The 13,547-nt window shown below is 38.6% G+C and overlaps 1 protein-coding gene across 1 annotated transcript in view; it reads right to left on the reverse strand.

The window, feature by feature from the left end:
* Nucleotides 1–13,547, reverse strand: part of LOC124803965 (twinfilin) — a 76,745-nt gene that overhangs the window by 13,662 nt on the left and 49,536 nt on the right. The window contains exons 5-7 of the mRNA XM_047264715.1: nucleotides 11,207–11,438; nucleotides 9,058–9,201; nucleotides 902–1,023 (exon numbers count right to left, since the gene is read on the reverse strand). Of these exons, the coding sequence (XP_047120671.1) occupies nucleotides 902–1,023; nucleotides 9,058–9,201; nucleotides 11,207–11,438 (498 nt within the window). The remainder of the gene's footprint in view (nucleotides 1–901; nucleotides 1,024–9,057; nucleotides 9,202–11,206; nucleotides 11,439–13,547) is intronic.

Consider the following 13,547-nt stretch of genomic DNA (forward strand, 5'->3'; position numbering starts at 1 on the left):
CACAGATTGCGAGTCGAATGACTTTCTGGTCTTGACCATTGAGCTGTGGGACAAACTTGGCGGCAACACAATGCATTCCAAGATTCTGTGTCAGGATTTAATGACATGATCCATAGATGTCGAAGGGCATCCTGAATGAGGGTCATCTGTAACTTCTGTCCAGCAATTTTTAAATCATGTGAACCATCCATAACACCGAGTACGACTTAAGCACTTATCACTGTAGGCTTCCTGCATTGTTTTGTGTGTCTCTGTAAAGGATTTCTTGAGTTTCATGCAAACTTTTATGCAGACGGTTGCTCCTCTAACTACTCATCGCTCCTCTATCTCTGCCATCTTGAAATTCGCAAACTGTGTGACAACATTCTACCCAATACAGCACTGAACAATAACTAACAGACAAACAACAATGAAACTACTGGCAGTTACACATTAAATACAGGCGTGTGCAGGGATACCAACCCCATTTCGCACCAACACACCATTGGCAAGAAATTATGAATGTTCTGGAATTTCTTGAACAGACCTCGTACATAAAAACTCTTGATGACCCGGTTCTTATTGCTGTCTTGCTATTAAATGAGAACATATCATAGGCATAAACACGTTAGCATATGATCTCGCACACCAGATCATGAATTTCAGCAATTCCTCATGTACTTCTGTAACTGCCAACAAATTCTGAAAACTAGTTTCTTTCAGACATAAACACGTGACAATGTTGAACATGTTGGGTGCGTTAGGAATGGAAATGAAGTGATGTTGCTAATACGTGCTGGAATTTTCAAGATCAATAAGACTTTTCATACTACTAGAACATTAATTATTCTTATATGAGAAGAAATGGTAGTCTTGGTAAGCTGAATATCTACAATTGTAGTGTAAGCATAAACATCATCACCTTTTTTGTTACTGAGAGACCAATTTCTGTCTCAATCGTTTCCAGGAGAGGACCTTTGCAGCTTGAATACAACATTCTCTCCTTTATTGAACACGAGTACCCTGGCATTGAATATATGAACACTGTAACACACAAAAATTTTAATTTCAGAAATAAGAATTTAATACATTCTAAAACCACATTCTTAAATTTATGTAAAGCGCACAAGAATTACAAATAAACAGGGAAACACTTTGCTTTTTGGTAACAATAGCAAATTTGTAATAGTTTTAAGTTTATACATACATGCATATATACATAGATGTATCACACTGAATACCTTATAAAATAAAACGTAACACCCCCACTCATATCAAGAAATGCTCGAATGTAGACAAAAGGCGCAGCTATGACAAAGGCATTTTAACAATACACAAACTTTTACACCCTAATGGCAATTCAACAAAAGAAAAATATACTACTAGAACATTCATTATTCTTATATGAGAAGAAATAGTAGTCTTGGTAAGCTGAATTCCTACAATTAATGAACGGTCACAATGCCCATATAGTACTAGGGACAGAAAGTTGGCTGAAACCAGACGTAAACAGTAATGAAATCCTAAACTCAGATTGGAATGTATGCCACAGAGACAGGCTGGACAGTGTAGGGGGAGGGGTGTTTATAGCGATAAGAAGTGCAATAGTATCGAAGGAAATTGACAGAGATCCGAAATGTGAAATAATTTGGGTGAAGGTCACGGTTAAAGCAGACTCAGACATGGTAATTGGATGTCTCTATAGGCCCCCTGGCTCAGCAGCTGATGTGGCTGAGCACCTGAAGGATAATTTGGAAAATATTTCGAGTAGATTTCCCCACCAGGTTATAGTTCTGGGTGGACATTTTAATTTGCCGGATATAGACTGGGAGACTCAAACGTTCATAACGGGTGGTAGGAACAAAGAATCCAGTGAAATTTTTTTAAGTGCTTTATCTGAAAACTACCTTGAGCAGTTAAACAGAGAACCGACTCGTGGCGATAACATATTAGACCTTCTGGTGACAAACAGACCCGAACTATTTGAAACAGTTAATGCAGAACAGGGAATCGGCAATCATATCGCGGTTACTGCATCGATCATTTCAGCCGTAAATAGAAATATTAAAAAAGGTAGGAAGATTTTTCTGTTTAGTAAAAGTGACAAAAAGCACATTACAGAGTACCTGATGGCTCAACACAAAAGTTTTGTCTCAAGTACAGATAGTATTGAGGATCAGTGGACAAAGTTCAAAACCACCGTACAATATGTATTAGATGAGTATGTGCCAAGCAAGATCGCAAGAGATAGAAAAGAGCCACTATGGTACAACAACCGAGTTAGAAAACTGCTGCGGAAGCAAAGGGAACTTCACAGCAAACATAAACATAGCCAAAGCCTTGCAGACAAACAAAAATTACGCGAAGCAAAATGCAATGTGAGGAGGGCCATGCGAGAGGCGTTCAATGAATTCGAAAGTTCTATGTACTGACTTGGCAGTTCTATGTACTGACTTAGCAGAAAATCCTAAGAAATTTTGGTCTTATGTCAAAGTGGTAGGTGGATCAAAACAAAATGTCCAGACACTCTGTGACCAAAATGGTACTGAAACAGAGGATGACAGACTAAAGGCCGAAATACTAAATGTCTTTTTCCAAAGCTGTTTCACAGAGGAAGACTGCACTGTAGTTCCTTCTCTAGATTGTTGCACAGATGACAAAATGGTAGATATCGAAATAGACGACAGAGGGATAGAGAAACAATTAAAATTGCTCAAAAGAGGAAAGGCCGCTGGACCTGATGGGATACCAGTTCGATTTTACACAGAGTACGAGAAGAAACTTGCCCCCCCCCCCCCCCCTTCTCGCCGCGGTGTACCATAGGTCTCTAGAAGAGCGTAGCGTTCCAAAGGATTGGAAAAGGGCACAGGTCATCCCCGTTTTCAAGAAGGGATGTCGAACAGATGTGCAGAACTATAGACCTATATCTCTAACGTTGATCAGTTGTAGAATTTTGGAACACGTATTCTGTTAGAGTATAATGACTTTTCTGGAGACTAGAAATCTACTCTGTAGGAATCAGCATGGGTTTCAAAAAAGACGGTCATGTGAAACCCAGCTCGCACTATTCATCCACGGGACTCAGAGGGCCATAGACATGGGTTCACAGGTAGATGCCATGTTTCTTGACTTCCGCAAGGCGTTCGATACAGTTCTCCACAGTTATTTAATGAACAAAGTAAGAGCATATGGACTATCAGACCAATTGTGTGATTGGATTCAAGAGTTCCTAGATAACAGAATGCAGCATGTCATTCTCAATGGAGGGAAGTCTTCCGAAGTAAGAGTGATTTCAGGTGTGCCGCAGGGGAGTGTCGTAGGACCGTTGCTATTCACAATATACATAAATGATCTTGTGGAAGACATCGAAGGTTTTTTGCGGATGATGCTGTGGTATATCGAGAGGTTGTAACAACCTAAAATTGTACTGAAATGCAGGAGGATCTGCAGCGAATTGATGCATGGTGCAGGGAACGGCAATTGAATCTCAATGTAGACAAGTGTAATGTGCTGCGAATACATAGAAAGATAGGTCCCTTATCATTTAGCTACAAAATAGCAGGTCAGTAACTGGAAGCAGTTAATTCCATAAATTATCTGGGAGTACGCATTATGAGTGATTTAAAATGGAATGATCATATAAAGTTGATCGTTGGTAAAGCAGATGCCAGACTGAGATTCATTAGAAGAATCCTAAGGAAATGCAATCCGAAAACAAAGGAAGTAGGTTACAGTACACTTGTTTGCCCGCTGCTTGAATAAATGCTCACCGGCGTGGGATCCGTACCAGATAGGGTTGATAGAAGAGATAGAGAAGATCCAACGGAGAGCAGTGCGCTTCGTTACAGGATCATTTAGTAATCGCGAAAGCGTTATGGAGATGATAGATAAACTCCAGTGGAAGACTCTGCATTAGAGACGCTCAGTAGCTCGGTACGGGCTTTTGTTGAAGTTTCAAGAACATACCTTCACCGAAGAGTCAAGCAGTATATTGCTCCCTCCTACGTATATCTCGCGAAGAGACCATGAGGATAAAATCAGAGAGATTAGAGCCCATACAGAAGCATACCAACAATCCTTCTTTCCACGAACAATACGATACTGGAATTGAAGGGAGAACCGATAGAGGTACTCAAGGTACCCTCCCTGCCACACACCGTCAGGTGGCTTGCGGAGTACGGATGTAGATGTAGAAAACATTCCCTCTTCCTCTCAGTTCACATGCCTTCGTCATCCAATCCCCCCTCCCGCCTATCCACAAACACACATACAGAGTGGTTCAAAAGCGATACAAAAGTTGACAACTGTAAGAAAAATGTTAACATTTCTACAGCAAGGAATTCCCTAGAATTTTGTAGTAAAATCTTGTAGCTGGTTGTAAACATGGAGATGCTACAATCTAACAACATAGCAAGCAGATTTTATATTACAAAATAAATAAATCGGTAGCACAAATGTAGAAATTTCAGAAAAATTTAAGTAGGATCAAAACATTCTCATAAACTAAAATTTATGGGTTACCATAAAATGTCAACAAAACACGCAACACATGACATAAAATAACCACAGATAGATATTTGTAACTAATAAGATGCTCTGTGGTGAAAGATGATGTTTCTGGAAATAAAATGTGAAATCAATTTGCCAGAAATATAAATCACATTTTCCATTGTACAAGTGATGATACAAACAACTGTTTGATTATTAATATGCCAACTGAGGACCAAACAGATCAAAAATAAGTGGTAGTCAGCAAGCAAACAAACAAACTGCAACTCATTATGTTGCCCTATAAAGAGGTACTTGCTTACAGTGATTAATAAGAGAATCATAAACCTAGCTGCAGTGAGAACTTGGCCGCATGACTAGGTACAGCGAAGTTCCAATTCCACATTGCAGGCATTGTTTTCTCACACAGTAAACACACAATGATTGCAGAAAATATTGCTGCAGGCAGGCATGACGGGTTGCTGTTAATAGCATTAATTTTATTGATGCTGTGGAGAAGAATGGTGTGATAGTGTCAACAGAGAAGTCACTGGATTGTGGTGCAAGTGGTACACAAGCAAAAGGTAAGTGGTCACATTTTTACTTGCAATGGAGTGTGCACAGATGTGATTTCTTGCCAGATTAAAACTGTGTGCTGCTTATTCTCCTGGAATAAGTTTCGAAAGTTAAGTATGTCGATGATGTGCACATTATAGATAGAGGGATATGGTGCCAACCAAAGTGGGAGTCTGGTATCTGCTCCAAGCTAGAAGCAGCACAACGCACACAACTGATATGGATGACAGGCAACAATTTCTGCATCACTATGAACAGTACAAGGAAATACTAACTTTGTGAATCTTTTCAGCTTTTTGCGCACAGATACGGACTTTAATGGAAGGAAAGAAATTCTGAAAGAGACTGTTCTATCACTGGGATTCAGATTTAAAAGGTGAAAAAATAAACAAGAGAGCACATCTGAAAAGATGGAATTTACTACATTTTTACAAAAAATGAAGCACCAGAATTAAGGCAGCCATTGGTTTAATTAGATGAAATATGAATTCATACACATCACACTGTCAATAAATACTGGAACAGTGACAAAATCAGAATGAGTACTGCCAAAAAAGCAGCACCACCTGAAGCATCCTTGTCATGCATGAAGACAGTGGTACGAGTTATGTTTCATCTTCACTTCTCCTACATGACTAAAACAGTAAAACTTTAGAAAAGCAAAGAGATAAGAACAGAATGAATTTTAAAAACCTAGACAATGAAAGTTGAAATTTTAAAATTAATTATATATAGCCAAACAATGGAAAATCCAGGATGGAATGTAACAATATTATGAAAAGGAAAGTTGCCACTCGCCGTATAACAGAGCCGCTGAGTCGCAGATAGGCACAACAAAAAGACTGTTCCAAATAATGCTTTTGGCCCGTAAGGCCTTCATCAAAAATAATGACACGCACACACGTGCGCACGCAAACACAACTCATACACGATTCCAGTCTAAGGCAACAGTTGTGACTACAATTGCTTTAGACTGCAGTCATGCGTGTGTGCATTGTGTTTGCGTGAGTGAGTGAGTGTGTGTGTGTGTGTGTGTGTGTGTGTGTGTGTATTTTTGACAAAGCAAGCCAAAAGCTTTATTTGGAACAGTCTTTTTGCTGTGCCTATTGCAGCTCAGCATCTCTGCTATATGGTGAGTGATAATTTTCCTTTTCATGATATTGTTATGAGAGTGCCAACCTTCTCTTGTTTATTCCAAAGACAAATTTTCCAAGAAAATGTTTCTCGTCCTACTGTCATCATATCATCTAGACCAGAGTCCTATAGAACTAGTGTGAAACCTAACAAAGATCCTTAATTGTAATATGTCAAATAATGCATCCTACAGGCTTGGGGAGGGGGTAGTGGTGGTGGTGTGATACATGCTTTTTCTGCTAACAAGTATACCTCATTTGCCATCCAGCCTGGTGCAAGCCCTTTGACGTGATGCCACTCTGACAACTTGTGTGCCAATTTGGCTGCTTTTATATTCAAGAAGTTTCTCATTAGGCGTCACAAAGGTAAGTGGACCTCCTTTCAGAATTTTCCACCACAAAAAATCTGATGTGCACAACAGGGAATCAAACCCAGCGAGCTGGTGGCACCAGAAAAAATGCTAATCAATATGAGAGTGGCCTGTTTTTTAGCTGTGACATTGGAAGACTATAGAAAATAACATGTCATTTCAAAAAAGTTCATGATGATTGGAGAAAACAATATTTGACAGACGAGGAAACTGAAAATATAATAAAATCAGTCTGCTTGGATATGAACAAAGAGTTAGATTATCATCCATAACAGAAACAGCAGATGATGGACTGGCATAGCTTCAAAACAAGATAGCAACACCACTAGGGTAGTGGTGTTATGAATGCTGCCAACAGAGGTGAGATGTACTATATGTTACATTTCTATTCATGTTCTAAATGGGCATTTCATTCAGTGACACTTGGAAATGTAGCTTGTGAGAGCATTCCACCTGTAAGAATACTGGAGTGCCTGCTATTAACTAACTCCCCTCCCTGTTTCTCAGGCATAAACACACCAATGTTGCCATCCTGGCCTGGTCTTTGGTTTCCTATGGCAGGTACTAATTTTATTAACTGCCCCTTTAATCAGTGTCTGCAAAATTTTCGTTTTCTAAGATACTGGAATGGTTGCTTATTTAATCTGTTGTATCTCCCATTCGTGAAATAAATTTTCATAAGTTATGGTTTTTACTTCTTGGTTGAGAAGTCAGTTTTTCCCCTACCTTTGTGTCTATTTTTGCTCTGTATCTTATGAGTCTACAGTCACTTGCAATTCAAAAGCAGTTTGGGATAGACAATCCTAGGTAAATTTCTCAATGCTGTAGTTTGATAAAATAAGAACAAATTTAATTTTTAAATCCATTCAGACCTTGCAAAGTCCATTTTTTACTTTCCCTTTGTTGCAGAATGTTTTAAGAACAACATGATGTCTTTCTTATCATTTTCTACTAATGTATGACTTCAGTCATACCCAATCATCATGGCCAATGCCATACCAGTCATCATGCCCAATGTTTTCCCACCAAAGAATCATTCTTTAGAGCTTGTCCTGCTTTTGTATTAACCTCTGTTTTATCCTCTTGCTGTGAAAGCTCCCATCATTCATCAGTGTTTGAAATTCTTCATAGGTGCAATCACCCCCTCATCAGAATATGAACGTGGTGGTGCACAGACGTGAATGATTTACATGAAATTTAAAAAAATCCAGAGTGAATGAAAGTATTAAAACTATTACTATACTCTGATAAAATTTACTCGTTAGTTGATACTTCGTACACTGAAGCTACTTTTCTCCAATCACAGCACTCAACATCACGCCTGAACGGTTTTCTGTTCCAAACTGCCACAGCAAATGGTCCACTCACTTCCAATTACTTGTCTGGTTTGTTTTCTTGATTTGTTTCAATCCTGAATTCTGGGTCTGGCCCAATTATTTCATATTTCATCAAAATGATAACTGCACCACAAACAACACACAATCACAATGATGGTACTGAAATACGTTTCATACACGTCACTATGCAAACACTGCTGGATTCTTTCACCCAAAATGTGATTCAGCATCATATATTCAATCATCATCATCACAGATATCAGGATCCAGCAGATAAGCTTCAAATGGCACTGCATGAGGCTGAACATTTTGAAGGCACCAAATCATGGTTGCATCTAGTTCTGCACAGGAACAAATACAGTGCTGTAAATACAAGTAGTTGTATGGTCTGGTGGTAAAGTTTCGATCCTGATGTACAGAATGTGATGGGTTTGAGTCTTGATATGGGATAAGAGGTTTTATATTCTTAAATCTTTAGCAAAATGACTGATTATTGTTTTTATTCAATTAATCAGTTGAAATGTAACTTTTTTAAATTTTAATCCTTTGCCATATATTTTTTTATCATTGTATTGACTTTATTTGTGCTGATTTTTTTCTTTCTATCATTCTCTTTTTTGGTTGAAACCAAGCTGTGTCACCTATCACATGTAACCAAAGTGCCAATCAGGACTGCTCATTGGTTGGCAATGTATCAGCTTGTGTAGCCAGCATGAGGATAGGTTTAGGTAAACAATGAAAGTGAGAGATTACAGTTCACTTTCAGAGATGAAACTGAATTTTTTCTGTCTTTAGTTTGCTCATAGAGGTCAGCTTTAATCACCATGATCAATGCAAGTGTGATTAATAGCTGGTTAAGTTAGGACATTAGTGTAAATTCAGGGCTACAAAAAGTGTCGTCTGCCATAGTTCAGTCATTGGTCACTTAAAATCACCTGTGGATAGAGAAACTTGCATTTCCATCATACCTGACGGCAGCTGTTTATAACATTGCTCTAAGTTCCCTCTTGTAAAGTGACCTGCCACATTTGCATGTTGCCTTTAAACAAGTGGCAGCCAATGTCGCTATTCTGTACTGGTAAGTTATAGGCATCAACGAACAGGCAATTGTCACCTTACTGCAGTTTGATACGCACAGAATCACAGCATGTAAGACATAAATGTTATTCTCACCTATGGTTTCCATGTAATCACCTTCATGAGTGTGCTTGAAATTATATAAGTGATAGCGGGCACTATCAGTAGGAACTTTCTGGCTTAATTTAGCTACAGGAACGTTTCCAGCACTGGCAAGATGTATCTTTTCTTCATCGAGATCTGCAAAAGTACACAAGAAAATCATACAATATTCAAGAATTTCCAATGCGAAGCATATTGATACTCCTAAATTATGACTATATAGTTTATGACAACATTATGTGAAACTTTATAAAAAATAAAAGGAAACAACTGAAATCAGGAAAGAGAGATCTTTATCTCCCACACTGGTTAACCAAAATCGCCTTACAAAGCAAAACAAAGTTTTAGGATGGTTCCACCACCACCACCACCACCACCACTTACAGTAATAGTAGTAGTAACAGCAGTAACAGTCGTAACTTTTGTTTTTGCACCATGACAAGCATACTATTTCTATTCAGCCCGGTTTACACCAGGGCAAATGAGTATCAGCAAATAAGAATTCTCTCTAGCAAGGTGGCAGGCAAATCAAGCAAAGAGCATTTGGGAACTTCCAACATGCAGGAATAGCTTGGGTCAGTAACTTTTGAAGTCACTAGAATCAAAAACCAGTCCAAGTTGCAAATTTTTACTTTTTATTCATTTGATAAATAGTTTTGGGTTGAGACCCATTTTCAAATCATCATAACATAGTCAAAAATGGCATTTCTGAAGATTCAAAAATGTGCTCTGAACATTTACAGTGTGTACAGATAGCAGTGATTTGAAAATGGGTCTTGGACCAAAACTATTTATCAAGTGAATAAAAAGTAAAAATCTGCAACTTGGACTGGTTTTTCGTTCTACTGAAAGACCATTTGGTCATGTCAGGTTCATTTTCACTGGTTTCCACCTCTGCCCGTGGCCGTAGGTGTTTCAATATATCATCAAGGGAACTATCTGTCCCCTGCATTTCGGTACTAACAGTGCACAGAGCAGCAGTCGGCTGTTTTGTATGCAAACTAATTTTGTTGCTGACTTGAGTTGTGTGTGCAGTGGATGGATCAAAAGATAATGCTGTTCATAGAAGAATGTAAGTATGTGTGTCTATGGGACCCAAGAGATCCACAGCACAAAATGCTGCACAAAATGAAATATAACTGGTAGGAAATAGCTGAAGCACTCAAAGGTTCAACTGGGAATGTGAGAGAGAGACAAGAAAATCATTCAATACTTCCAGAGGTGGAAATGAGTGCATAAGAACTATAAATTTCCTTGAAAGTAAACAAATACAAAGATGAAGCTATTGCGCAACCTGAAATTAAAATGTACAAAAGACCCAGTCATGCTTGCTGCTTAGGTTTATGTTAAGCACAAACACACTGTTCATGTATCACTATTATTTTAGACGTTTCTGACGGAATAACTGAGTAAATAAAATCCCTTTCCTACAACAAAGCTACCTCTGCTCTAACAAATTATATAGCACTTATTATGAAGTGACCTGTTACAGGTTTATGTACATAGCACACTTCATTAATCATATTTTGACATCGTCTTTCTTTTATGCACTTCAATCAAACCCTTGAAGTACTTTGCATGTGTCACTCAGAAATCAGGATCTATCTGAGATATAGCAGTTATTGAAATGCGAAAAAATTACAATGTCTCCAGTAGCTAATAACCAGAATGTAAGTGCTAACTTTCCTCAGGTTAAGCTCCCTGTCAGCAATCAGTGTTCTGCTTTACCCCCCCAACTGAAATTGCAAGGATTCCAAATAATGTTCGTTCACTGTCATTTACTGATCAGAGCCCTGATAAGACAGTACATTTCTTTCTCTGCTAAAATACATTAACAAGGAAGACCGTGCCTTCCCTCCCAATAAGTTAAAATAATATAGTTACAAAATTCCTGATTTTCATAAAACAGTTAATGATATCTTCTATGTCAGACAAATTACTCTCTATCTTATTAGCGCCAAGTTTTTCATTAATCACTGTACTACTCTTGAATGGGAAGGGAAGTGGCCAAACAATTTAAAAAAGAACACAAATTTATACTTCATTTAATATGTTAAATCAATAACAGCAAATATGGATGATTAAAATAAGGACATAACTTACTCTACCTACATCTAAGGGCAACATATTTTCAGAAAAATACCTATCCTTAACTGTACATAGTTGTATGTGTCATCAAGCATTCCACAAATGGCTTGGCGAGCTTCTTTTGTGATAGGAAAGGCGACTCCTGACAAAGTCTGGTGTCTGGCATCAACACTAACACCAACTTCAGTGCGTTTGAGTTCTGCTAATTCTTCTTCGGCTGTTGTCAAAGGCGCTGGTTCCTTTGCAGCTTGTTTATGACGCATAAAGCCATTTAATGTAATGTCTTCCTGAAAATCAGAAAAAGGAATAATGAACGTAAATTTACATATACTGAATATTTACTTTAAATTAACTGAAGCACAAAATTAACAACAGAGGAACTTCTTCCAAACAGCAGCTGAGATGCATGTAAATATACAGGATGAACATTAATAAAACTGACAAAATGCATGGAAGGATTCCTGATTGGAAACGGAGGAATTTTCAGTCAGGCATCCTTCCCTGCCATTTGTCAGTCTTATTAACATTCACACTGTATTTCAACAAAAATGTGCTACAGACCCTTTGTTTAGCAATGTGAAACAAATGAGGGAATAGTTGTAGGCAATGGGATTGTTTACTGGTTCGATAGAATTCATTCCCTGCACAGTTCCATTTTGTACAATCATTTTCTCAATTTTGGTCAACAGTTAACGTCTAGCTCTCAACGCCTTTGTGTAGATTTATTTATGTTTTTTAACAGCACCAATGACAAGCTAGTCACACTCTGTGACTGGTTTCAAGTTTCCATTGCAGATCTTAAAATAATAGAAAAATATCATCTACATCTAACTGAACTATAACTGTCAAATGAACAAGCAAACAACAACTACCAATTAATCATACCAAAAGCCCAGTACTAACAACTTCATGATACTGAAGCCATGCACTGTCATCCTAAAATGACTTGTCACATGTGCACTTATTTATTGGGTTGGTGCACAAGTTTGTAATGTTTTTCCACAAGTTTAATAAACAGAACAGGTATCCATCACAGATTTTAGCCATCATCAATAACATATTCTCCTTCACTATTTAAAACAGTCTGCCAATCCTGGGACAACTTTTTGATCCTGTGACAGTAGAAATTGCACGATTTTGGAGTGAACAACTCACCGAGCGATGTTTGGAATGCATTTTCGCCCTGAAAGGAAGTTCCTTGAATGTTGTTGGGCAGGGAGTGGAAAAGGTAAAAATCTGAGGACACAATATCAGGTGAATAAGGTGGATGTGGAATGACTTCCCAACACAACTTTGGAATCAAATGGGGGAGAAAGTGTTGAGGTTGTGAAGAAATGAGGATAGGATGTCTTGAAGAGATCATCAATGAACCTGAATCAGACTAGGGATTTGACATTTTGGGAGGTTATGGAGGTCTCCTGTAGATAGCCCATAAACAGGATGGCATAGGAGGATACCACGTGGATGCTCATGCTGTCCCATGGAACTGTTTATATACCTTCCCTTCAAAGGAGAAGTAGTTTTGAGCAAGGTTAGAGTTAATAAACAGTGTGTGTACGCGGACAATAAAAAAAGGTTCCCAGATTTCCCAGCTAAATATACACTTTTCCAAAGTATTGTGAGTTGGGGTTTTGTGACACTAGATACTGAGCATCAATGATAGAAGGGAGCAAAGATAATTATTTTATCAGGGATGGCATGATGGAAAACAACACTTTTTGGACGGTAGAATGGTGGAAAGGGTTCGCTATCAATCATTTATTGACACATAGGACCCTTTAAACAGAGTAATATACTGTGTTTTAATTTGCTCAATTCCTTGTAATAGCAGTGCCGCACAGTGTCGTAGCGTGCAGATTCCAGTGACTGCTGAAGCAGCAAAGGCTCACGTTGCAGCAGAGGGCCAGGTGGCGTATTCTTCCATTCAGTACTATACCTGTGACCCACTGTAGTGGCAGCGTGGTCTTCTCCTTGTGAATTTGCTCGTTGCATTATTAACAAGCTGCTACAGTGTGGTGTTGAGTGCTCCGTCTCTGAATTGAACCAGCAACCCTCAGGTTCGACGTCTTCTGGTGAAGTTAATCAACCCCTAGGTTCACACAGATGACCCAATTGGTGAGGTCGTAATCCCTTCATCCTCACCAGCCATCTGGGTAAGTAACACACAAACTTCTTTCTGATAACACCTGGGATGTCATCTTCTGCACTGACCAATTGGGACGGTAGAGACATCATCTTCTGTCGAGCAGTGTAGCAGCCAAATTGTTTCAGTGAAGTATGACGTCCACTGTCTGTCTGTCCAGCTGACGTTTCTTCATTTCTTCTTTCTTCCCTCAAAGGGTCCCCTCATGCCCATTTGTTGGAGGTAATGTCGCAATGTTTCCAGGGTGGTGACT

The sequence above is a fragment of the Schistocerca piceifrons genome, chromosome 1 (assembly GCF_021461385.2).
Source record: "Schistocerca piceifrons isolate TAMUIC-IGC-003096 chromosome 1, iqSchPice1.1, whole genome shotgun sequence".
Taxonomy (NCBI): domain Eukaryota; kingdom Metazoa; phylum Arthropoda; class Insecta; order Orthoptera; family Acrididae; genus Schistocerca; species Schistocerca piceifrons.